This window comes from Streptopelia decaocto (assembly GCF_964273445.1).
Source record: "Streptopelia decaocto genome assembly, chromosome: 7".
NCBI lineage: Eukaryota > Metazoa > Chordata > Aves > Columbiformes > Columbidae > Streptopelia > Streptopelia decaocto.
The window spans coordinates 13451480-13478861 of record NC_138661.1 but is presented as its reverse complement, the minus strand read 5'-3'; the positions used below and the strand labels follow the sequence as shown (position 1 = coordinate 13478861).

The window sequence follows — 27382 nt, the reverse complement described above, 5'->3', positions numbered from 1 at the left end:
GCCACCTTCTCCTGGCTATTCCCAACTTTTTCCAGTCTGGCTCCCTTAAAAAGAAGTGTCTTGAGGGAGTGAAATAGAAGTAGGACAAATACATTGGGAGGTGGAAAAAAGGATATTTCAAACATCTTGACTGTGGCAGGGTGAAAGTCTTTCTGTTGGGATGTTCCCAGCCGTGGCATGGGGCTCTTCCTGCACTATGCAGGTTAGTAGTAACTCTGATCACTAGATTTAGCATCGGCTAAAATATATACAGTGATTTTAAAACCATTAGTGTTATGCACCCATTGCTGGGTTTACCACGCGCTGTGGGTTCATCTGCAGAGACCTGAGCAGCACGGGCAGTCTGGGGCACAGCGCCTGTGTGACAAGAGAGCTGCCCTGTGCTGCTCTGCAGAGGCACCAGTGTTGTTCAGACCGAAGTTTGTTTAATTAATTTGAACCGTTTGCTTCTGTGTTGAGCGAGGCAGCTTGTTTGGGTTCTGGATCAAAGTCGTTTAGTCAGCCCTTACTGATCCCTGATGTTCAGCAGAGTGAAACCTTGTTTTGTAAGCGAAGGAAAAATAACTGTTTTCATGACTTCTGTGCACTGTGGAGGCTTTATCCTTACTGTAAATGTAGTAGCAAGCTTTTTAGTAGAAACTTCATTTACCTCAAACAATAATGTAAATGATCTGTTTTTACTTGCTGTTTGTTGTAGTACCTTTTGTTCTGCTGCATAGAAATGTATTCGGTTTCTCTTTGCACATAATTATTTATTGTACTAAAATGAAATGTTAGACCTCTATAAAAATTTTAAATCATTCTGTGTTGGAAACAGCAATTCTGTGACTCCCTTGACAAGTCAGTAACTTGCACAGTTGTGAAATCTTTCCTCTTTTTTTCAATTATGACTGGGAATAATTGACATGTTGTTGCTCTTATGAGTCCCTGTTACCTGTCCTTTAGCGAGCTATGGTTAAGAGCTGCATACTAAACCTCAGTTATTGCATGTTGCAATCTGTATGAGCTGAATTCCCACATCCACAGCTGTGGGAGTGAAAACATGAGGCAATCAAATAAACTCAGTCCTTCAAGGCTCCCCGCAAGGTGGCTGGTGCAGAGTGCAGTGAAGTCCAGGGAGTTCTTATGACCTTTTGTAGGTACAAACCTTGGGAAATAAATGAACATTGTTAAAGTGACTATGTCTTTCAGAATTTTTGATCTTTTTTTTCCTGTCATGATAAAAGTAGCAGCTTAAAAAAAAAAAAAAAGCTTTTGACACTTTTGACAGGCTTCCACATGATAATTAGATAGTAAAAAGGTGTGGGTTGGCAAGGCATTAGATATGAATGATATACAAGTTCATATGTGTTTTTCTTTAAGCAACATTACGCTGAAGATGAATCATTCTGAACAGTTGTGTAAAGCAGAGGTTTTAAAGTGAAAACGGGTTGTATCCCTTTGAAATAATCCAACGGAAGCCGGAGAAACATACTGGTACTCTCATTTCTATTTCTGAATAACTCCTTTGTCTAGGTAAGAAGTTCTTTACAGTATATTATGCGCATAATCTTAGAACTGTGCATTAGCTTCCAGTTACATCCAGTGTCTTATTCACCATCAAATTAACTTTCTGTAATAATAACCTTTTTCTTGCACTGTATATTCCGAGCATTACCCTTCCTCCTTTGCATCCTGTTGAGGACACAGGAAGGAATGGTTGAAGAAGATGGGTTTGTACTTTGTATTGAGGAGGAATGGACAGAGGGAGGGAAGATGAAGCAGGGCCTTGATGCAGCTATAATGTATGAATTTAATAATTAGTCCACAGAAAAATGGATTATGGGGAGATATTCACAACATGGAAGAAAACACATGGCATTTAGTATTCCTGTAGGTTTTTGGGACATCCAACTTAATTTGGCAGAGCATCATCAGGAGGTCAAAGGGAGTGGTGGCAGCAGAATTGGGTTCAGGCAGTGCCACCTGCACCCTGTCCTGCCACGTTTCTGGCAGCATGCTTTGGGGTTTGTGCATGTTCTGGGTGCTGTGCCTGCTGGGAGCCTAACTCATACTTTCCACGTGCACACTGGATCCCAGGTCCTTCCCATGAAAAACAGGGACCCACTCCTTCCTGTGGAATCCCTGAGCTCCCAGCCCGGCCGTGCTGCTGCGTCTGCAGGAACTGCTGTGGGGAGGCTCTCACCATGTGCCCTGGGACCGCGACTCCCTAGTGCAGCTCACAGAGCTGTTTGTGTTGCGGGGATACGGGGCGATCTCTTCCATAAAGTGAGCAGCAGTCACAGCTGACCACGTGGTGGGGATTTGTCCATGGGCAGTCAAGAGGTAGTGGTGAGGTCATGCTGCCAGTTTTTAGTTACAATTTGCTCTTCAAATTGTTAGCAGCATTTTGATTTCTTGAGAGAAGGTCAGGCTGAGTTCTGGAGGACTCAGCACTATCAGGGAGACCCTTTTTCCACCACACTGCTGCTCTGTCTGATTGCCAGGCTGCAAGTCTTTCAGAAATCAGGTGTGAGCTGCCAAAATAGCAGATGATGCTTCTGCTGTTTGTACTGTGGTCTCTCAGCACTGGTGTTAATGAAGCTTCAAGCACAGGTCTCAGCAGCACAACTGAATGTCTTCCAGCTCTTGCCCCATCAGACTGTGTAGTCTTTGGCCCAACAGAACAGCTAAGGAGACGTTGACTGTAGACTGCAGGGGTAGGACTGGGTAGATTTTTGCCTATGATGGACATAGGGGACCTCTTCCACTAGATCAGGTTGCTCACAGCTCTGTCCAACCTGACCTTGAAAACCCTTAATGATGGGGCACCTGCAGCTTCTCTGGGCAGCCTGTTCCAGTGTCTCACCAGACACTGAGCAGGTTGAAGAGCAGAAGCCTTGAGAACCTGCACCATGAGAGTGTAGTCCCTTAGACAGTTTGTGAGGAAATGCAGATTTCTTGAATCTTGTCTTTACTCCGCTGTAGGCAGGTGTCTATGAAACACAGTATTTTTTTTTATCTTCTGGTACAGATCCATGGATTCTAATGCGCTCTCATTGCTGTCAGTTGTTTCTGTGGAAGAAGTAGCAAGCAGATAGAAAGTTCCAATACCTCTGGAAAAATTGGGAAAATTATTAAGCTTTTGTTTTTAAGCTCTGGGAAGTCAGAACATATTAGAACTAAGACTGCATAATGAACCTTAAAACAAAACTGTTTTATTTATGTGTTACAATTTTTTTTTAGTAACTTCATCAGCCCCCATAATTTTCATAGGAATTGTGCCTCATTGTGCCTCATTCATTTCACAAGACAGATTTTCCCTGAGTCAAATAGATCCAGTAAATGTATTTAATGTGGATTTGAAATCCAGTAAATGTAAAGCCAGTAAATTTGATATCCAGTTCAAAAGCCTCTCATTTTCTGGCAAGGAGAGCTAGTAAGGCATTGAATTACTTGCAATACAGTAAAAAAATATATAAAAAATAATAATATTTTTCTAGGAAATGTTCTTTTTTTAAAATAAGTAGGGACATGGGAACTATCACACTCTGTGAATGACTGTTCATAATATATTTTTCAGTAAAATACTTGTGTGGGTTGTTTTTACTTGATAGTGTACTTATGAAGCTGTCTTGTTTCCATTTGGAAAACAAAACAAAACCAAACAAAGGAATAAGCCAGAGAGGTATGGATAGAATATCATTGCTGGGGTGTGTGATGACTTTGCCTTGGTGGTTCTTACTGCTTGAGTGTAATTTGGGATGCCTGGTCAATCAGACTGTTTTTCATTTATCTTAATCTTTTGACCTTTCAAATATGAAAAGCTTGGTTTTGGTGAAGAATCAAAATTTGGAAACTGTTTGTTGCAAATAAGGTGATTGAGCCTGAGGAGTTGGGTCACTGACCTGGGGAAGCTGTAGCTGTGGGGGTGAGATTTCACTGCCACAGAGAGAGCCTGACGTCTGGGGTGTTTCCTAAGTTGTGTTAAATATTGGGAATATGACCTTCTGATCTGTGTATCTTACCTTGTGATTATTATATTTGTGTCTTTTATGTAGCTAAGTATTTACATGCTGAGCTTTTCTGTACTAGACTTTGCTCTTGTCTGTCTTTTGTAAACTGAAGGGTATTTTGAAAAAGGTGTCTCCTGTTTGCCTTGTCTGGCTTACAAAATGGATGTGCTGTGAGCAGATATTGTTTTCTGAACTATCGCCTCACTGCAGTGGGGCGAAATGTTTTCCAGTCAGTTTCAGCCTTTTTCCCACCTCTCACAAATCCTATCGATTTCCAAGTTCAGTTGCTCAGCTTGCTGCCCATGGAAATTGCTGCTCTGTGCTGCATTAAGGATGTTCACTATACCTGGGTGCCATTGTGGGCGAGTCTTGTCCCTGAAATAATCTTTATGCATTTGGAGACTGGTAATTTGTGTTCAGGACCATTTTTAGGAATGTACCTGTTTGAATAATAAATAAAGATTTTAATGTTAAATGGTGTCTTGGCATGTATTTAATTTGACTTATGAAGTTGTAGCCTACAAAAAAAAAAAAAAAAAAAAAAAAAGGATTAAAGAGGGGAAGATAAGTAAACAAAAAAATTCCAGTGTCACAAGTGAGAACCCTGAAAATATTACATGAATGTAGTTCAAGTGGCTATAGTTGCCCTATCTTGTGTCCGTATAGTTGGATACAGAGGTCTGGCTTAAGTGAGGTCCCTCCACGTCCCAAGCTAAGAAAGCATAAGTGAACCTTTGCCCTAAATCTCTATGGTCATATTTGCCTTAAAGGTTTGTCTTTGCTGGTAGACTCTACCTTATCATGAAGGTCACAGCTCAGATGCTTGGTAGTCATGGGGCAACAAGAGCTCTGTCAGCCAGGCTTTCTGCAGGGTTTGGTGGCACTAGTACTTCAGCTCAGTGCCATGAGGAGATGACTTTTGGAAAAGGCTTTGCTCTGTACAGCCTGTGCCCATCTAGTCTCTCAGGTAAAACTCATATGGGAGAAATCCTGACTGCTGCCAGAAGGAAACCAGTCCCAGAAAGTCCTTGAGGGAGAGGAACCGTCATGAGCCGAGCTCTGCTTGGACCTTGGCCTGGCCTTGTTCCCAGGCAAGGCCGGATCAGGCCTCTGCTGTCTGCTCTCCCTTTTGCTAAGGACTCTCTGTGTAGCCTTGGGGAGATATAATGCTGCATTAGTTGATCAAAGCATATCTGTAAACTTTTTTTAACAAACATGAAAGCTAGAAAATAGATTAGCTCTGTCTCCTCCTCCATGCAAACCCGAATCTCTTTTAAAAATAGGCCACGTGCCCATCATCGTAGCATTGCCAAATGCTGGGGAGGACAGGGCCAGCCTGGGAGTGCAGCCCCTTTGCTCCCGGGGCGGCAGGACCACGCTGGCGTCATGTGCCGGGAATGCCATCGCAGCTGGTGAAATGTGTGACAGTGCCACGCACCCCACCGTGGTAAAAATAAGAATATGATCTCATGCTAGGGAACCCAGTTTAAAACAAAAAGAATGCGAATTGTGTTCAGTTAGAGCAGTTGCATTTTAAACCAAATAATTTTTCAAATTATGTATGTTTATCTGTTTCATGAAACAAACCTGCAATAATTTGAGGTTTTTTAAGGGTAGGGAATCAAGGGATTTTCTTCCTTCTCTGTGTCCTAAAAAGCCCTAAAGCAATCCTTTTCCTGGTTATTACCAGAACATTTAACACTCTATCAAATATAGTGTGTCTGGCTGTATTTAAGTCCTTGGCAAGGGCAGTTTGTTCTTTCTGCATTAATGTCAGTAAATATGTATTTTTTTTTTTTCTGGAGAGTGGAAATGTGCGATCTGAAGATTTTAGAATAAAATAATTATTTACTTAGCGTAAATTATTGGTTTACCATAATTTTAAATGGGAGTTTTAATGTCTATCAGTACTAAATGAAAGGAAGACTTCACCCAAATTGAATACAAAGATGGACAATGTGGTACAATTTCCAGTCTGTTGGCATCCTGTATGCTTTTTTTCCCCTCTCCCATCCAAGCAAGGGTGTCACTAGTTAATTCAAGTACTTCTCACGAGCACTAGATTAACTGGGAATAGTGAAAAAAATCGTATATTACTGTGAAAGGCAGTTCTGAACAAGACAGCTTTGAAAAGAAGACTTAGTTTTCTAAATTTGTAAGAATTTTTTTCTTTTAAATATTTAGATCATGATTTGTCTTTGTGACAACCTCTAATGAAGCCTAATGTTATACTGTATTAATTTCAGAAACTAAAATATTCACGAGGTACAGAGTTCTGAAAAAAAGTCAGGCCACTGCTCGAAGTGAAGCCGTTAGCTGAGAACAAGAAACCAGAGTTCGCGAAAGTGATAAATCTGCTTTTGACGTCAAGAACCCCTTCTGCAGATGCAGGAGGAATGTTTTGTTCTCTTTGTATTATGTTGTTTACTTTTAGTATACAGAAAACAATTTGAAAATCTGATAAGCCTTTAAGAAGTGTAAATGCAGAATATTTGGTGAGTGGGTTATATCTTACAAATAAATGCTATTGATTAGAGGCGAGATTTTCGAATTCATAAATTCTCCAAGGATATGCTTATAAGACAAAACACAAAGTATTTCTAATGAAAAATTATGGATTTCTTGCTATTGATATAGTCTCAGTTTTAGTAAATCTTTCATTTCATAAATGGAAAAAGTGTTTTATTTGCTTATGTATTTGTGAAGTTTAATAGTATTTTCAATTTGATTTTTAAGACCTTATGCATATATTATTATAATTTTCATTAAAATGCAGATTATAAGAAATTGTAGGTAAAAAGTTAATGAGCGAAGTAAATTTAAGTATCACTTGTCATTCTAATATCAAATACATAAGTGAAGAAATGTGTGCTAACATAAGTAGTTTCTTAAGTGTTTGTATAGTGCTATCTCTAATGAAACGTTAAGGCTACATTTAATTGTAGATCAACTAGTGGCTGATAGTCTTCGTGGTTTCTTGCTAGTGTGGATCAATATTTCTCTAGGAAAATAACTGAAGAAGGACGCAACAAACAAGATAAAATAAAAAAGGTTTGTAATGCATTATCACAGGCTGACATCAGTAACTTTTAAAAGATGTTTTTAATCAGTTTTCTTGCCATTTAAATCTGTCCTGACTGCAAGTAAAAGTAAATCTTTCTGTTTACTTGCATACGGCATAGTTGAAGAATCCAGTGGAGACATCCAGTTTTTTTAAAGGCAGTGAAAATATGTTGAGCTAAGTTCCTTTCTTTACAAGTTTGTGTTAGGCTGTATCTCCAGCTTCTTTACTGGGCAGATCCTGTGGTGTCACTTCTCTCCAGCCGATGTCCTTGTGTTAATATTATGCTACAGGTCGTCTTCTTTTCTCCTGGCTTTTGTTCATGATTTCTTTTTCTTATGGTACAGACTGATCCCAGCATAATGTGGAGGAATGATAACTTGTTAAAACATTTTCTATTGATTTCTATGCACAACAGAGCTAGCACAGTAAATTGTGAAGCATTTACATTGATAGACCTCTTGTGGGGAAAATTCCCCTAATTTATTGATGTGTCAAAAATTTCCTCCATCTTCCACTTAAGCACTATTGGAGAAGATAATTTTTAACTGGTTGATATCTGAATAGAAGCTCATCTACCATCTGCTGGGGAAAAATAGTAAACTGCTGGTTATGGCCTGACAGCCACAGGCAGGTCAAGGGCACATGCTTCTAATTTTGCTACAGTGATTGCTGACTAATTAGCCACAAGGAACTTTCTGAGAATTTTCTGCTAAGATAATTTTCTCCTTTCCATTTTGTTAATGAATACAGTGCACCCCTCTGTGAGGCTCTGAGTGATGATTGCTATTATGGATTTATCCTTTGAAATTCTGCTTCTAATTTTATATTGCCCGTCTTCAAATTTCTAGTGGTAAAACTGTAAAAGGACAAGTTATTCCTCAGCAAATGTTGGGAAACACAGTAATAAGATTTTATAAATACTGAACTACAATAGCTGTATTAGAGAAGGGAAAATACTGTTCACAGAAATAACCATCTGTAGTCCATATATAGTAGAATAAGACATATTTGGATTACAGTGGTTTTTTTTATTAGAATGGTTTTGAAGCGATCTGCTCTCACAAGATGATGCTTTACATTACTGCCACTGTGGTCCCTTTCAGATCACCTGTCTCGTGGGTTCCCAGTGCAGCCCAGAGTACGGCAATGGGGGATGTGTGGGACAGAGTTGTCCTCTTCCCGGTTCCTCCTACACACACATACCTTGTGAGGACATGGAAAAACTAATCTGGTCTGTTCAGATTACTTACCGTGAGATGTACCTGATTGTACCGAACTAGGCCATCTCCTTGCAGTGTTAATCACTCTTATCTTAAGTACATGCATTAGAATAGGGATTGAACTGAAAAGTTGTCCTACCTGTTCAGAGACTGTATGCACATATACACATGTAAGCTTATAGACAGGCATGGTATTGTTTCTGTAGCTATCAAGTTTAAAGATTAGATGTGATTTCTTGTTCCTCACAATCAAAGCTTTCCAGCTGAAAAAGCATATATGGTGTTTGCACTTTTATCCTATTATGTATACTTTTATAATAAAACACAATTAGAGGATTTGACATAATAAAGGACATTCCTTTAGTGTTCAGCTGGCAACTAGTTTTGATTGCTAAAACTTCAGGTAAAGCAACATGCTTTTAGGGGTCTAAACATAGTTAAAAATTTTCGTCTGGTTTTTCCCTTACCACACAAAATAACAAGATTAAATAGGATAACATTTTTTTTAGGCCTTAAATCCACTTGCTTCTCACAGTGGAAAACTCTAATCTGGTCAAATCAGGGTCTACCAGACTAGTGCAGTATGTACCAGACTTTATGATAAGCTGTTGCCCATATGTGTTGTCATTGTCCCCAGGAGACAAGCCTGGAAAACTGCTGCTGTGTTTCAGGTACGGTACAATGTTTTGCATTAGAAAACTGGATGGAGGAAAGATATTTAGTCTGTGAAATACTGTCGACACTAATCTTTTAAACAAAGGAGCTTGGTGTGGCATTGTCAAAGGAAACTAAACCTGCTGTTTTATTTTCCCATTGTTCTCTTGCACAGAGGATCTTTTGGTCTGTAAATGACTGCTGACATTATGCCACAGAAGTTGCTACAAGGAGAATACTCGGTACTTTCCAGATCTGCATCTAACCCTGGCAACGGTGTCGTGGCTGCATTCCCCTGTTTATGTACCACAGTGAATTGCTTGTGTTCATTTTGTAAGGTTTTAATTTTAAACCTTGGACCGTTGTCTCTCTTCCTAATTCTCCTTTTTCTCTCAGTTACTGTCAATTCAGACAAACGATATCCATCCAAGGTTGTCTGGCTGACTTCTGTGCCCTGAACTCGAAGATGCATGAAATGAACCAAAAAGGGAGGACAGGATTTTGAAGATGTAGGAGATGCCTGCCACAGAGGGATTTTTTTCTGCACTGTTAGAGTTTCAAGCTAAACAGATGGCATTGCGAGAGGTGAAGCGGAGAGGTCACTTGAAAGTTAGTGTTAGTGTGACTCCCAGGGAACCTCAAGAAAATAGTTTAAGTAACTCAATTACTTGCATGAGATACCAGTGATAATGTGGGCAGAAGGGGAGGGTGCCAAATGTGTACCGAGTGACTTGGGCTACATCTGACAGTTTTGCAGAGTTTGTGGAGCCTGGAAAACACGGGCCTTTACGGCTGGAAAAGTGTTTCTGGAAGTGTAGCATATTTGGTGTTATTACCTGATCGCTAGTATACTGCGTCAAATCCAGTCTGTAGTTCTCCCTATCTAAACTCAGCTGTGGGATTGTGCTTTTTGTTTCCTTATTTTTTACTAAATGCAACCCTTAACTTTCTCTCTGCTGGTGGGTTCTGCTGTACAGTTGTTTGTGTGCTGGGGGTGGGGAATTCCTGTCTGTCCATGTGCGTGTTTCGTAAGGCTCTAGTAGCGATGCTGGAGTTCAGAACATTTTTCAAGGAATGTAAACACTCGTACCAATTAATTTCAGGAAAAGCACAGAGAATTACATACTTACTGATATCTCTCAAGGACGGACAGCATTCCTACCAGTTGAGCTCAGCTCAGGCTTGTTGGCACAGTCTATCAGAAGAACATCTCTGTGTGCAGGTGATGCTGCCGTCTCACTGCCATCCTTTGCCGTGTTTTCGATCACGTGGGTTATCTTTAATTTCTGCCACAGACCACTGCTGGAATTTATCATCGCTACAAGATTTAGATTTTCCTTTCTGATGTCCTGCAGAATGTTGAAATTCAGGGACAGCTTTGGCCAGGACTGTGAGATGCTGCTTTTAATGAGTACTGTGTCTAGCAACCACACCTCCAATGTGCTAGGTACTTTACAGACATGAAATACACAGTATACACGCTAAAAGTTTTGGAAGTGCTTAATGTATAATTTGATCCTGCTAATTGTTGCTCCAAAGAGGCAACGTACAGATTGAATAAACTCTTTTTTTTCTTTTTTTTTTTTGTTAGTCCTTCCAAACTCAATATCTAATTTTTCCACTAATTAATCAGCTGCCATGGCGAGAGCTGGACAAGACAACATTAATGTCTGCATAACGCAAAGGTGGAATATGTTTAATGAAGTCATTCTTTGAGGAGGGTGCAGGAAATGCCAAGCCTCTATTAATTTTAGCTTTTTTAATTTGTATTTTAGTACTGTGTAGAAAACAAGTGAATAATATAGAGCTTACTTATTTTGAAAACTTATAGACATTAGACAATGCAAAAATACAGTTAGTTTCTTTTCAGGGGAGGAGGGAAGGAGGTGGGGGAGGACTGTGTAGTTCCTCTCCTCCCCCCCCACCAAAAAAAAGAAAGCTATTAATTCTGGGAGGTCTTTTATTTTCTACACCATTAATTTACAGTTCAGATTTATGTTTTCCAGCAAGTAAAATCTACAGAAAATAGTATGCATTTTAATATGTTTCTCTTTTATTAATAGTTTAAGTATGGCATTTTTCTTTAGCCTACATACATTGAAATAGTATGGAAATCGTTCTTGTAAACAGCGTCCATGTCCTGCTGTTGGCTTTGCTTTGGATATTTCCTCACATTTGGCTGAGTTCAAGTAATAAATTGCTGAAAAACTGGAAGGCGCTCTGGAAGCAGATGAATCATCTGACTCAGTATTGTCTTTTAGTTTGCCACAAGAAATCTTTCCAATCTATGAGATCATGGATTAGCCAGTTGGAAAATTTAAAGAGAGGCATGAAGAACATTCCCTCTCTGCCTTCTCTTTGAAACCTACAGAATCTCAGCAAAGCATAAATGACAAATAACTCTTCTTTCCAAGCTTTACTTCAAATATGTATTACAATGAAAAATCAGGCATCTGAATTGATACCTCCTTGTTTTATCTAATTTTGGACATTGTAGGTGGCATTTATCTCATGAGATGTAGCTTTACATCTTTGAGACAGTGATTTAGACTTGCATTATAATCCATGAAAAGAAATCAACACTTGTAGAATGTGATTCACTTCAGATTTCTGAAAACAAGTTGCATAAATTTCACTTTAAGAGTCCTTTTTCTTCCCATGGAAAATAAAATAGGCAATTATTAATTCTAACATGCTACTGATGTAGGTGATGCAATGTTCTGTCTGTCCATGGGCAGAAATAGTGGCAGTGACTGATAAGCAGATCTAATGCTTCAAGGCAAATTGTTGGGATTCATGGTCTCCTTCAAATGCCTTTCAAGGTAGTGAACATCTGTGGGGTTTATGACAGCTAGATTGCAAAGAGGTCACCCAGTCTAAGTATATTGACAACGTTAAAGGAGTAGTATGTATTGGCAGAATGGTATTCTTATTATATTGTAAAGCTGTGTGGTAATGGTTGTGTATTATTGCTGCAAATTTCTTTTTATGTGGATTCCTTTTAAAAGCATGCTTTTTATTTCCTTGGCTTCACCTGAAGTGTTTTGCTGATCTTTACATCTTTACTATGAAGCGCTTTTCCCTCAGTTACTGTAACTGTACAACCAAAGCACACTTGGAACTCTGCTACCGTGTGAGCATACACATGGACCCGTGGGAAGATGTGTCCCCAGGCTGGACCCCCCTCCAAGGTCCCACCTTTCTACCTTCCTCCCAGCCCCCCGTGCTCCCCTCACAGCACCCTGTGCTTTATCCATGAGAAAACTTGGAATTAGGTGCTATAAAATGTATAGTCACTTTAGATTTAATACTGGCTTGGGAGCAATAATAATAAGATGGCTCTACTTGGAGAATAAATTGCATTACAAATGTGTGCTAAATATTTCCTTGCAAATGTTCTTTGCTGTGAGGATGAGCTATGTACTGCAGAGGAAGATCACATTTAGGCAAAGAATAGAGCTTTTGCTCTTGTGGGCAGAGTAGGTGACATCTGTTGTGACTTTTTTGTTGTTGTTTGGTTAGTTTATATCATTAAGTAGTTTTTTCATTTTCTGACACTATACCACTTTGCTTATTTGGTTGTGTTGAGGTTGCAACTTTATTGCTCAACACACTCGAATGCAGTGATCTCAATGGCAAGAACATTCAGTCCTCTCCTTGCATAATAAACAGGTTATGCTTATTTTATAATTTAACTTCGCATTCTTCAGGAGACATAGGTTTATTATATTCTCTGTCTCTTTTCTAGCTTACTTGTGTATGCACACACAGGGTGGAGTCTGACTGGACTCCATGAGATCTTCTCTTCAGTTATAATCTTACTGAAAGTTGTTTCAAATGTCATACTTTTATGCATCCTTGGAAGGGAACTGCATCCAGTGCAGTACCCACGGTAAAAAAGCAAGTTGTGGATGGCAGCAGGGCTGAGGGTTCTGTTCCTGAGGGCCGGGAAGGACGGTGACAGCAGAAGGTGCGGACGGTGTGTTGGAGGAAGGGTTTGCTGGTGCTTGCTGGCCAGTGAGGGGAAGAGTCCCAGCAGCAGCTGGGAGAAGGGGCAGGAAGAAAGGGAGATGTCGACATCATTGTTGTTAGTGGGAGTGATTGCTTTTGGGACTCTAAATAAACGATTGCCACCGATTTACTACTTGAAGATTTATGTTTAGACAAAATTACTGCTTTTAGACCCTTAAAAATTAGTGAAATCGATACTTTAATGAGGATGTTTTCTTTCACAACAAGATCATTTTATCACCAACTGATTTCTCCCTGGGTTTCCTTCTCTGCCCTGAATTTGGGACTTGGCTATTTCTTGTTGACTGAATTAAGAAGAAAACTATGCCTTGTCATATGGAGTTTGGCAGGATGGCTGAAGTTTGAATTTGGCTCGTACTGGCTAAATCAAGCTTTTGATTTGGTTGCCTATTGTCCACTATGCTAATCCGTGTTATTTCCAGCAGAGTTAAAGTGTAAAGTCATTAGAGCAGCGTGGGCCTTTTGTTTGTGCAAGGGAAGGTTAAGTTCTGCAGGCAGCTCAGGCTGCTGCCAGCACGGCTGCTAATCGGGGTTTGGGGATTAATTACCTGCAGCAGCTGCAGGACAGAGTCCTGTGCTGAGCAGAGGTCTGATAGAGGCCAAAGTTTGGACAGCTTTGTCACGGGGAAAGGTTTAAAACATTTTTCAGGAACTTGAGTTCTGGTTTAGTTTGTCAGAACTGGGTACTTACATTACCACTGTGTTCAGCATAATTACATTGATATTTCAAATATGCTCTGAAAATTCTGCAACAGAATTAACAAGCAACTTAAACAATATTAGCCTGTAGCCGTTTATGGACTATCGATATTGCTATAGTCTTTGTTTCTGAGTTGTTTCTAATTCAGCTTTTGGTAACCGCAGAAAGCTGCTGGCGGTGGGAGGGATGAGGAAGCCAAAACGCAGTTTATGAACAGATTCTGAAAACATTTTGTATTGGGCTTGTTTGGAGATGAATAGATTTTTTTTTTTTTTAATGCAATTTTTCCTCAGGCCTTCATAGTAAAAGTTTGTATGTATTATTAACATTTTTGGACATGCTTTTAAATGCCCTCAGAAGCTGTTATTTTTCTGTTTGAAACACTTTGTTTTAAAATGCAACACTAGTTATTATGATGCACAAGGCATTTAACTTGCACTTTATGCCACTGTACAAAAGAAGTGGAAAACTGGTTTGGAATCGAGGAGAATTAAATACACAAGAAATGAAAACAAATACCAGCTTCTTCACAAAGAGAGGTCAGCTTTAACAGAAGAAATATGTGCTGTTGAGTTGTGTTAGGAATGAGGGAGAAGTCAATTATGATTGTAGATAGTAGCATAAATGTCCATTTTTGCTAAAGTATAACTTCTTAAGTCTTCAAATGGAAGCTATAATCTAATTATCACTTGACTAATATTACTTAAAATGATCCAGAAAATTAATACCCAACCTTTTTTTTTTTTTTTTTTAGGTTTCAAATCCACTAGTTAAATAAAACCTCACCATACTCTTCAAAAACAGCATTTGCCCCCCACAGCCCGCAATAGATACTAACTTCAACATCTTTGCCATTGCTTTTGTGTTCCTTTCTTCTTCTTTTTCCAAACTAAATATCGTAAGAAATTACAGTGTTTCTATGTGATAGAAGCTGGAGTGGAACAAGAGTAGTCATGTAGGAAAAATATTCTTGTTACTGGTTTTGTGTGGAAAGAATGTGTAGCCTTCATCAGAGTTGTAGGCTTTAAGCTTCTGTGGGTTCTTTCCAAATAATGGGTGAATTGTATGCTAAGTAATGACCCTTTTAAGAATTTGCAGGCTAGGAGTACAATTATTGAGTAATTCTGAATGCAGTTAATGTTTCTATTTCAGTCAGAGGGAATCTTCTCATAAAGCTGCTGGTACAAATTAGGGGTTAGCAGATGGGGTTAATATCTATTCTTCCGTCTGTGGAGGATAATTTGAAAAGTGTAAGCCTATCTGTTGTTTGTATACAACTAATGTATACGTTCTATCACACATGTGAGAAAGAAAAATCCAGAAGGGTGTGTAGCACATCGGAGAGGACGGCTCTGCACCTGAGCACCAGCCAATGCCAGAGGGTTGTGTTGAGCAGAACAGTGAAGGGATGGTAGATCACTCTGGTTCAGACATGTAAATGAATAATAGTGGGGCCCGATTAACACTAAGTAGCCCTGGAGCCAACCTCATTATCACATGGTACTTAGGTACTCTCTTTTTATTTATTTTTTTTTTAATTTATTTCCATCTCTTCCTTTTGGTAACTTAAAAACTTTCTTCCTCAGTAGGTCATCAACTCTGAGAAACACCTTGTTTTTTGCTGCAGCCACTTGAGCCTGTTATAGAAGGTGTTCCTTGATGGTTACAGATTGTTGATAACGCATCTTTTTCTGCTCTTTTTCTTAGATGACAGCGCCTCTGCTGCAAGCAGTATGGAGGTAACGGATCGCATTGCCTCTCTGGAGCAACGTGTCCAGATGCAGGAAGATGACATCCAGCTGCTCAAGTCTGCCCTTGCTGATGTGGTTCGACGCTTGAATATTACAGAGGAACAGCAGGCCATGCAGAACAAGAAAGGACCTACCAAAGGTTTGCATTTCAGATATATGTAAAATAGGTAGTGCAATTCAGTGAATGTTTGATATGTATTAAAACAGGCTATTCTTTAGATATCTGAAATGCTCAAAATCAAGAAATCAAAATCAAAATAAAATATATTTGAAATTTAACTCATAAAGGAGAACACATAAAAATCTAAGTGGTTAAATCTGTGAGCTTCTAAAGTTTCCATGACTCAGCAAAGCATTTCCATGTTCTCAGTGCTTAATTCACTTCCTAAGTTTAACCACGAGTACCACTTCCTGACTTTTGATCAAGATCAGTTGATAAACTCTTTAGGGAATGCATCATCTTCTGGGAGTGAAACTCCTAAGAGCTTTTCTCTGATAGAAAACATTAATTAAATTTAAATAAAGTGCAATTTTAATGTAATTTAAAATGTCTTAAGTGTCGTTGGATGGTGCAGGCATAGCCAAAGACAGAACTGTGAGCTAGCGCAGCGTGATGTGACCAAGGAGATGGTGCAACACCAGCTGCTGAGGCAGGAGGGACAGGTAGAGCTGTGGCTGGTGCCTGACCTTGTTCCATCTCAGCAGATCCAGAGCCAGCAACGTGGCTCGAGTGACAGGTGTTGCTGCTCACAGCATGCTGGGCTGTGCACATCTGCACAGTGAGCTCTCTCTTGGTTCCTGCTCTGCGAGAACGGGTTGATCTGTACACAAATCGGAAGAGATGGAGTTGAACACCCAGTGCTTCGCAGTAGTAAAGGTTTAATAGAAGCCAGCTGGTGTGATTTGCTGTAGTCTGTGAGGCAGCAAAAGCTGGGGAGACTGCCTGTCTGCAGCTTAGCAGGAATGCAAGAAGTATTTTTGGGATATCTTAGGAGTAAGAGTGGTGGCAACCTAGATGTGGAAATAAAATATGGCTGACTTCATAGGCTTCCTATTGTCTAAATTAAGAAATTGTTTTGTTTGGGGTCGCAATATGTTTTAATATAAATTAGAAACTTAATTCCCATTGAAAGTATGATATGTAGTTATGGATTCATAATTTTCTCAGCTGGAAATTCGAACTTCCTTTCATCTCAGTTATATATTTGTGACTTTGTGACAGATATTTACTTTTAGGCATTGATTTAACCGAGTAGGTAAGGAGCTACTTGCTGAACTGAGATGTCATGTTTGGTTTGTTTTGTGGCTGGAGATGAGAAAAGGAGAAAGGGACAGACTTACAGAATGAGATTGATCGTATATCATGTTGTTAGAATATGGAGGAAATGTCTGTGATCTTGGAAAAAAGCTTCAGCTTGTTTTTGGTCTTTGTGCATGTTCTTGTTTTGGACTTGAGGCAGGCAGCTTAGGAGCAGCATACATAACAGAAAGTGAGCTGCTTACCTTGGCCATTTGTGGAGCTCCTTCACTGATGGTGTTCTGGGTGTTTTGTTTAGTTTTGTTTTGTTTTCCTACCCCATTCGTTATTTAGTTCAGCTACTTGGTGGAGTTCAGTATGACTTCCTGCCTTTGTTTTACTTGTGTTTGTTGTTCTTTCCTTTTGCCATTATTGGTTTGTTTGTAAACTTAACAGTCCTATTAATCCATAGATCAGAGTATGATTAAAAAAGCTGCTGCTGAGGCTGATAAACATGTCAGTCCTGCTACCACAGGTAAGACCTTGAAGCAACAGAACTACCAAAATAAACCTTACTGACAAAGCAATAATACCAATGTGTTTGAGTTACTGACTTCTAACAGCCAGGACACGTTTGGGGTTGTTTGACTGTTCTGTCAGTTACCACTAGTGTGAACTCGCAGCTGTAAATAGAACTAAGTGACTCCAGAGTAAACAGTGTATTAATTGTATAACGTATAGTTTTTCTGTGTGCCGTGTGAGAGTTCTGTGGTGTTGCTTTCTGTGCTAGCTGATCATGGGGTTAGATCTTTAAATCTCCAGCTCCAGAAGTGTGGGTTCTGGGCTGGTGCTGGATTTGAAGCAAAATCTCTGATAAAAGTTGCAGGGTTTATTCCTGCCTGCTGGTAGATTTGATTTTGTAAGGTTAGGAGAGTGAATAGGATCCAGCTAGTTCACTCACGCGACTTTTTAATAGGCATTTTTTATATAACTATGAAGGAGGAAAATATTTTAATAATTTATTTAACTTTGATTCTTGTTCTAATTCCTAATCTCAAAGCCTCATTGAAGTTTTGTGAGCTACAGAATGTCAGGAAACAAGCCTACAGCTGCTCAACTGCAGCTCTCTGATTCATATGCAACAGAATTAACTTTATACATACAGATTAATTGTGGCATTGCAGCAATTAGTGAGGAAACAAGCAGTAGAGCATCCAGCATGAAACTGTAGAAATAATTTAATTTGGAAGAATGAATACTGTATAAGTGAATAGGATCATTATATCTGAATCCCTTAATAAAAAAATAATAAATAGAAGCATGAGAAGCCAAAGCACGGTGAATTTTAGGTCTTTTATATAAGCTCTAAAGATGGCATTGGTCTGTTAAAATAGATCATGGAAGCCAGGGCTAGAAAGCACTGTGCATTTGTTTAACTCTTGTTGAGCCTTTCCTTAAAGCTTCCCGTTAAAACAGAGAGCCCATGCTCCTCCTGCCTTTGGTAAGAATGATACTGTCTCACACTTTCAATCTGCAGTTACAGGCTTTTAGATCCTCAGTCAGCATGGAGACTTTCGTCTTTTTTATTTTTCTTTGTTCATTTGTTTTCACATCATCCTTCAGTCTTCTGTGTCAAATAAGCTTCATTCCTTCAATATTTCCTTATAGGTTTCTTTCTAAGTTCCTCTTCTATGAATAAATAAATGACGAATACATAACAAGCAAGTATATATTCTAACAAAATTTTGAGACAAAGTTTGTTTTGAAACTTGCACTCCCAGGTAGACCAAATTTCCTGTTTTAATCTTCTCAAGGCACAGGCTTTTACAGCTACCTTTTTTTTTTGGTCATTATTTTAAAATTTCAGATTATCAGGTCAAGAAATGCTTGCTGTCAATGCTACATAAGATGTTATTGTATAACTTAGGACTGTATACAATTGTTAGTGTTTTGGCTTAGTTTTTTAGATCATTTATCCTCAGCAGTCTCATTTCAAAGAGCATTTTTTAGATATTCTCTCTGCCATCTCCAAGTTCAGTGAAATTTTATTTTGTGTTCCTTAAATGACTTGTGACTGCTGCCTTCTCTCGGGTGTTGTTTCTCTGAACCCGGAGACTTTTGGCATTTTTACAAAGCTGGCTCGTGATACGATGTTCTGTCAAATTTCAAGTGATGTACACAGCTTTCTTCCCCGCTGTAGGGAGAGCACTAGTTGTGTTTGTGTCTGTGTTTTCAGGGTATGGTCTGCTCTAGTTTTTGTGTTTGTACTCATTGCCTGCAGTTTTGACTACTGTTTGTTTTTGCAACTAATTTCTAATGTACTTGAATGGGAGTTTTTGGTTATTCTCCTATTAATTACAGGTATGACTTCTGTCATTTTTTGAGCCAAAATTTGATCAGAAGAACAAAGGTAGATAATGTCAGCTGATTAAACCCACTGTTCTGCTGGTTTCAATCACTTTTTCTGACTAAAGGGTAAAATTCCTTTTTGCCAGACATAAGCCCATGTTCTTGATAAGGAGGAAATTTTTCAGGGAATAATGATTTCTTAATAGATCATTTGGTTGTGGAAAACCTGCAGGAACATTGAGGGGTAAAGAGCAGGAGTTTCTGGGATGTCAACCTGCCTTCGATTTCTAGATGTCCTCTGAACACCGTCCAGGTGAGCAGGAGGCAGATGCTCTTTTAAGAGAACAGGATGGGTTTGGGTGGCAGTGGGTACCTTTACACTTACCAGCAACCTCCTTGAAATAAGACAGAGTTTTACAGGTGAGGCTGGTTATAGCTGTGTGTAAGCCACATGCAGATGATTTGCTTGATATGATTAAATATGAAAGAAAGAAATCCTCCTTATTAAAACCCTCATCTATGGTGAATTTGGCAATAGGGGAAGAAAAATGGCTTACTACACAGATATTTTTGAACATTCTAATGTTGTTTGCTGGGGGAAATAAATTAAAAAAAGAAAGTGAAAACACCGATTTCATCTTCTGCTTGTTTTGCAGCGAGACCGCTGGTACAAACCCTGCCTTTAAGGACTACTGTTAATAATGGAACTGTGTTACCAAAGAAACCAAGTGGCTCTTTACCTTCCCCGTCAGGAACCAGAAAGGAGACTGTATCACCAGCAGCAAAAAGGTACGCATCTATCAGAAACATTATCATTAAACTGAGAAAATAGCCTATTTTCCATTTTAAGCTGCTAGATATATAGTTCTTCTTACTTGCAAAGCTGTGGTCTAAATATTTAGTTCAGAAAGAAAAGGAGGGATGGATTTCATTCTTAAGAGGCTTTAACTTATTTGGTCTAATTAGAATGAAGGTTATTACCACGAATATTGAAAGAATGCACAATGCTTGGTCTACTGGTGTGTGTTATTTTCTTGCTACTGCAGTGTAGCATATAGAGAATAAAGCATTTCCACTGTGCTGTTGTACAACGTGACATGAAAAGTAGCGCAAGGATTCTTTTAGAAGCCAGTAGAAAATATATAGTCTGTAGTGAAACCATGCTGACATTACAAATCTGCATGTTACATTTCATGGTTTTCTCTCACTAAAAATTATCATACAAACTGCATGTGCAATGTTAGAAGCATCTCAGGGAGGAGGGGAATCCTATGCCTAGCACATATTTATGCAAATGAAAACATCCATCTTTAGATATCTTACCATTAGCATGTATTTAAGTCCTTTTAAAATTAGTGCTCTGCCTCAATTTGCTCTGTGTATGTGTGCTTGTTTTTAAGTGGGCTACATGTTTTATACATCTAGATGAAAAGGAGCGCAGCGGATCGGGTGCATCAAGTTCAGGTTTCATGTGGCAGTTACTGTGGTGCTAATCAGCTGTGTGGCTTGCCTGTAAAAGATTATATTGTGTGTGAGGGTTGTTTAAATTTCTTTTGTTGTGTGTCGTACTCAGCTTTTTGTGGTGATGATGCTGTCAGCTCTGAGGGGGGCAAGCTGGGGAGAAGAGAGCGTTAACCTGCTAAGATCTGAGGCCTCTTTTGTTAAGAGAATTTTTCCTTAAAGGGGAGGTGGTGACTAAGGATGTGCCTCTCTTTGTTACTGTGTTGAAGGGTTCTGTTTTTCCAGGAAACTCCAGGTTTTGTTACTGTAGAGAAGCTACACTGTGCACAATTAAAATTGGAAAACACCGTATTTGTTCCAGTGTTGCACAAATGAACTCCTGTAAGCACTTATGAACTGGGGCTTGCTACAGCTGAAGGTTTTGGCAGGTTTGCCTGAATCAGCCCGTGAGATAAGAGTACAAACTGTTCCATTATCAGAATTATGTTATCAGAATTTTGAAAATGGGCGAAAGAACCTACCTTTTAAAAAAGGGCCTTATTAGTGTTCAAAAAGGGGTGCTATTTTGTATGTGCTGAATTTTTAAAGAAATCTGTTCTTTATGTTTTCTGAATAATTCTCTTAATTTCATTCTCAGTAATGAAGTTTCAAGCGGTATTTATGAAACCCATGAGGGAGCACAAGCATTGGCAAGCTTCGCTTGTACACCAAGAATATGATTCCTGAGTCTCTGTTCCCTCTCTTGAAGGTTCAGTGTAGGACTTTCTGCCCCAGAGTAGGGTGGATGAAATGCAGGTCAAGGTTGTACTTGTTCTTTCTCTGTTCTGAGGGTCCTTTGTGTAATTCAGGTGGCGCACAGGGGTTGCCTGCAGCCTGTGGGCATTCCCCTAGCTCAGGATTGCTGCAGATAAGTGACATCCTACAGCCCTTCCACCGGACCCAGCTGCAGCTGGATTCCTTCAGTGCCAGTGGGAAAGTCCTCAGGGAGCATTCGATGGTTGTCTTGGTTCCTGTATGAGACTCTTCCACAGGATAAGGACTTTAATGTCCTTTTATTAAGCTTTATCCCTTCTCTTTGCTGAAGGTGCTAAACTGAAGGTGCTTTAAATATGCAGCACGAAAATGTGTATTCAGTTTTGGAAAAGAAAGAACACACATAGGCAGTTTTGCTGTTATAGATGCACACTTATTAAGAGTGCTTAGGAGAGCAGAGTTATTTCATGTCTTGAAAAAAGAAGTTATAAATTCCGGTGCTGTGAAATTCATATTGCCTTCAAATGCTCTAAAATTCTGTATTGATTGTATTTAATATGTAAATTTTGTTCCTTAATTTTATTCTTTATTCAGTTATGTTAAAGTATATTTTTATGCCTTGCTTATAAATACACTTGAACAAGAAGAGAGTGGAATGGTATGGACCTCACCTATGAATTACTGTACAAAACTTGTTTTTGGTAAATTATTCTCTACTTTTATAATTTGATAATGAAACTTAAAATAACTGATGGGATTTCATGTTTTTGTGGTAAATTGTGCTCCAAATATTCAGAATTCAAAGACTGTGTATTAAGTGTTCCAAATAGCTTTCTTGCAAATAGTCAAGTAGATTAATTCATTATGCATTCATTAATTCTTTCATGCTTTGTATTTATACTGAACCATTTTACCTTCAGGAGCTGTAAGTGTGTATGCATAAAACAGTAATGGAAATACATCAGCAAGATCAAATAGCTTCCCTTTCTTAAGGGTTAGAGCTTGTTTGTGTTAAAGCTTCACTCGGTGTTGAACAGTATATAGATGACACGGAATTTAAAATATTTTTTTTAGTTCTGATTTCTGCTAAGCAATTATGTTTTTATAGTGCTCTTTTTTTATAAACTGATTCCAAACCTACTGCTACTTGGTAGTATACGTGTTCTTTAGTCCAAAATGTGGTAATGTGGCATAACAGCTCTAAATAGTGTTAAGTGTTTATAGATGTTTTAAAGTGCAATTTCTGCTCGGATAGTTTTAATAATTTTCTTGCACAACATAGGTGCAGAATTGAAAACATTGAAATTTTTTAAAATGTGAAAAAGATAGAAGTTGAAAAGTGAAGTTCTGAGTAATCTTTTGCATCTTTGGTCTACTGTTGGGAATTACAAATATCTGCTAGGATTACTACAGTACAAAACATCATCTTCAATTTTTTTCTTCACTGTGACTGTATTTTAAGAGAGGCAAACCACCAGGTGAATGGAGTCCTTCCCAAACGTTTTACCAAATACCCTTTTTAAAAGGGGGATTACAAATAAGTAACTTCTGATTCCTCCGTTCTCTGACACTTTCACCACTTAGGTTAGGAAATGTGCAATGTTGAATTGAAATGACATCAGTCTGTCCCTTGAACTGGTATGTCATGCATATTTATATAAATACATGCAAATAATCTCTGTGGGGACCAAGTGTGCATCCATACATTCCACTGCTTAGAAACAGATGTACTTACTGATACGTCTGCACACACAATCACATTTCCTACAGTAGCCATATGTAAATGCGTTGGTTAACGCATTGGAACTGCAGGTTGGCCCGCAGCTTATCCCCCGTGCTGGATTACCAAGGAGATGCAGTTCAGAGTTCACTACATTTTCCGTTTTCCCATTTAATATTTGAAATGGAAATGACTTCTGGCAGGAATGCAAAATTGGAGGTGATAAAAAAGGCTGGAGGCTGAAAGGGTGGCACTAGGAGGCTTTTATTTGAGTTCTGCACGTATTCTCTCAGTGACCTTATGCAAATCATTGAACCTCTATGCATATCAGTTTTCCATATGTAAAATGTGTATCTCTAGGTATCAGTAGGTTGTTATAGGGCCTAATGTGATAATTAAATCCAGATCTTGCAAAGTGTTGAGCAACCTCAACTGTCTCTGACTTCAATTAGAATTGAGGGCACGAACCCCCCCTTCAGTGTTCAGATCTTGTACAGTCAACACCCAATTATCCAAGTTAGGGAAGGCAAGAAATAACCTGAACAGAGAAAAAGCACAAATACAAAACATCATTCAGTTGGATTACAAAAGTACTTGGTGGCAATACAATGCAAGATAAAAACCTGGTGATGCTGGTGGTACTGGGACCAAAAATTCTGGCCTGGTGCCACCAGGTGCTGCGGCGCTCAGGGGATGGAGCCCTGTGAGCACAGCTGGGTGGCCTCCAGCTGCAAACCCACTGAGCACAGCTGGAGGGACTTTGTGATGGGCTGGGTAATCACCTGACACAGACAATTGAGAATAACCTGCTTTTGTAAAGTGCTTCAAAGCCATGTTCACAAAAAGCCTTTGCTCAGAGGGTTTGATTTGAAAATTAATATATTTACTGCTTTTATGCTGTTGAAGTGTAAAAGCTATTTCAAGTACCAGCTTTTTGAATGCTGCTATATTTTTGTTCTGAACTTTGTACATAGAACAATTATTTGAAATTTTCCTTCAGAATGAGATGAGTTTAGTGGATTGTGAGCAGAACTTTCCCTTCCCCCTGCACTCCTACTTTCAGATGTAATGTGGCTTGAAGTTCCCTGCTTAACACTAGATTTGTCTTTAGCGTTTGGCCAGCACACAGTCGTAATGTTTTGTGTTCCCTATTAAAATCTAAGAGTTTTGTGGCTCATCTAGGATAGCTTTGTTTCCAAGAGTTGAGGGGGAGAAAGGAAGAAAAAAAAAGCCATGAGGAGGAGAATGCAGAGGGTACCTTTCCCAGTAGGGATGCTGCTGCAGGCAGGGGCTGGCGTGTACTTTGCCTTTCAAAAGGAGACAATCAGTCATTCTTTCTCCCCCAGCAGATTGTAAAGTATCACAATGGTGCAGAACTCTGACAATGGAGATCAAAAGGAAGAAGCTGGAACAAAGGAAACATAAAGAGCTTTGTTTGTAGGGAGAATAAAATACTTTAATATGATAAATTCCTGTTCTTCTAAACTCTAAACACATGGCCCCTAGGAAGTTGTTCGGTCGCCCAGAATTAATGTTCTGCGTTCTGTTCTGGGGGCAGCGATGGTTTGTAACTGGCACACACACGACCTCTGTATCGAACCTTCAATTAAGTCTTCTATTTAACTGTTGTCTGTCAAAGAAAATGTTGTAAAATAAAAATAATATAAATTAAAAAATAAATCCCTCTCCATTGAACTTTGAGTGGTGAAACTATTATACCACTTCACTATATCTCTGACAATTAAAGTTATTAGTGCATTTTGCTCGAAGGCATAGTGAAATTAAAGTCATATATTATTCTTGAATTTATTCTAATTGATTTAAATGAGGGTCAGAAAGGGTATTAGACAAGTTTCAAAATATTGTTAATATAATCAGTTACTAAGAGCAGTATGCACTATTTTAAATTATTTTATTGGAAAGCTTTCCCCCCCCCCGCCCAGATTTTGGTAATTAAATATATATTTTTTTTAATTTTAACCAGATTTGTTCACCACAATTCAGTAATGCAACCACCCGAAACATTCATGCTATGCAGTGGTATATGTATGTATATATGAGGATTTATGTTCTTGTCTTTATTGTTGCTTTTTTAATAGTGTTTGTCTTCTAGCTGGATCATCTGTCTTGTTTCTTCAGACAGCCTCTTTGATTTTCTTTCTTTTTTTTTTAAATCGCTTTTTTAGAAACGGTCCGTGTATTGGAGCATTGCTGAGATTTTGTCATTCAAAGATACATTGGTGTTCTTAAATGTATGGTTTGAAATGATCAAACATCTACCTGAGTCAATAAGCACTGTATTGTTTACTCTTGCACGTGACTTCATATCTTGAAAGCATGCAATTATGTCTTTTAATGTAAGTGTTTTAAATGTCTTGTTTCCACATTTTATTGTTGCATTCACTTTTTATTCTGCTTTGTTTACGCACCTCTCAATCTGGATTAAGCAGGTCTGTGAATCTTCTCAATGCATGCAAACTGAAAAAGCCTGCTCTAAGGTGAGGGATCCTTAATAGCTTTGTAGTGTTCAAGCTCAGTTGTTTTTCCTTTCCCTTTCCGTTCAACACTTAGAAAGTGCCTGTTTTAGTACAAGCATTAATACGGTAGAACTTTAATTGTTACACCCATTTTTAACATCTTCAGAAGTACATTTTTGTCATCATTGATAAATACATTGCCAGATGTAATAATCATTTCCATTTTGGTATCTGCATTATCTCATGCTAACATAATTTTTGTTATAGGGTGTTTTATTAGACCACATTGCTGTCTTATACAAGTTAAAAATTGTGTTACCAAATGTTATCTTTTGAAATAATTGAAAATGCTCTCCTTTCATATCACTAATGTGAAAGGCAAATTCTGAAATCCAGTTGTATTCTTCCAAACCTGTAAGTTAAATGAATATTTTCTGTCATTTTAAATTTCTCCCCAAGTGACTGTGTCTACTGTAGCCATGGATATAATCACCGGTCTTTAGCACTATAGCTACTAAAATGTGTATATGCCAAAACTGAGTTAATGTAATGAAATTACAATTCTCTTTTCCAACCACCTGCTAATACTTCAACAACAACAAAAGCCCAGTGAGGAAGTTTAAAATAAAATTTGTCAGAAGATAGCATTGCAAATTAGTTTAAGCAGTGATGGACATAAGCCAAAAGACTTTAACATAATTTTGTTCTTGTGGTAAAAGTAGTTTTTGTACTGATATGAGACTTCATTATTCAGAAAGAAGATAGGATTACACTTTTAAGCTTTAGTCTCACCCATTGGATTTTATCCACCAGTTCATCTTTTGAATGTTGATAGCTATAAAAATAAAAGCCCAAGCAACATTAAAATTAGTTTAAAATTGCTTCTGTAACTAACATTTTTTTCTAACATTAATATAATTTGGTGATTTCCTTAATTTAATTTCAGGATAGGCTGAGAGTGCCTTTTCTTTTCCTTAGCCAGAAAAAGATGCCAAAAGAAAGGTTTGATCCCGCAAAATCACACAGAGGATGTTTTTGCAAGTATTGTACATAAAGCAGTCTAAGGGCTCATGTTAATAAAGGTATTTTATGTGGTGCAAGCATTTTTGGGATCAAGGCTTTATTTTTTAACTGGAGTAGTATTAAATTGGATGGTGTTATGAGATGCAGGAGAACAGTTAAATGAGAACAGTATATTATTTAATTTACTAGAGGAGTTTTTCTTGTGTTTGACATTGAGATGACTTGGATAATGTTAGGCTAGTGTAGGAGATACTTATTTTTGAAATAAAGACAGAATTAAATTCTTTTTACTGCCTTTTCCCTTCTCTTGTTGAATGTTTTTTGTTCTGTGCTTGTGTGTAACTTTGCATTCTGCTTGCTCTCTCACGTGACACTCTCCAGAGAAACAGCATTTTTAAAATTCAAGCTTAATCATTTGTTTCATGCTTGGTTTTAATACAAAAATGCAGCACTGAACATCCATTCTAGCATTGCATGTTCCAGAAAGTTTTTTGTCTTGCTACCTGAGATGCGTCTTAACCTGCATCTGCTCTTTGGGGCTGCCCTAGCTGGGGCTGCTTCCCTCCTTCCTGAAGGCCATTGCTTTGCGGAAAGACTCTGGTTTGGTTGTTCCCAGCATTTCTGTAAGTGGGCCTCAGCTGAGATGTTGAAACACTCGCCCCTTGCTGGCAAAAAGACATCAGCGAGCAAGAATATATATATTTAGTGTATCAATGGTGGTGTACAGATGATAAGCTGAATGTTTTTGGACTGGATAGAAACATCTGTCTCATTTCCCTTAGTTATGAAAAGCCAGTGCCACTTACATCACATGCAAAGTGGGACAGCCTGAGGAGTTAACTGGGATGACTGGGTAGGGATAGTTGTTGGGGTCTTATAGTGGGATTTGGGATGGTCCTCATGGATGCTTGGGATGAGCCCTATGGTAAGCAGAGTATCTGTGGGG

At 38.6% G+C, this 27382-nt stretch overlaps 1 protein-coding gene across 7 annotated transcripts in view; it reads left to right on the top strand.

The window, feature by feature from the left end:
• The window catches only part of EML1 (EMAP like 1), a 131246-nt gene that overhangs the window by 61075 nt on the left and 42789 nt on the right, over window positions 1-27382 (top strand). For 5 of the 7 annotated variants that reach the window (XM_082058219.1, XM_082058223.1, XM_082058222.1 and 2 more), the window contains exons 2-4: window positions 15373-15555; window positions 17126-17188; window positions 19659-19791. In XM_082058219.1, coding sequence (XP_081914345.1) covers window positions 15373-15555; window positions 17126-17188; window positions 19659-19791 — 379 coding nt within the window. The remainder of the gene's footprint in view (window positions 1-15372; window positions 15556-17125; window positions 17189-19658; window positions 19792-27382) is intronic. The other 2 variants (XM_082058220.1, XM_082058221.1) reach the window with 1 other exon arrangement.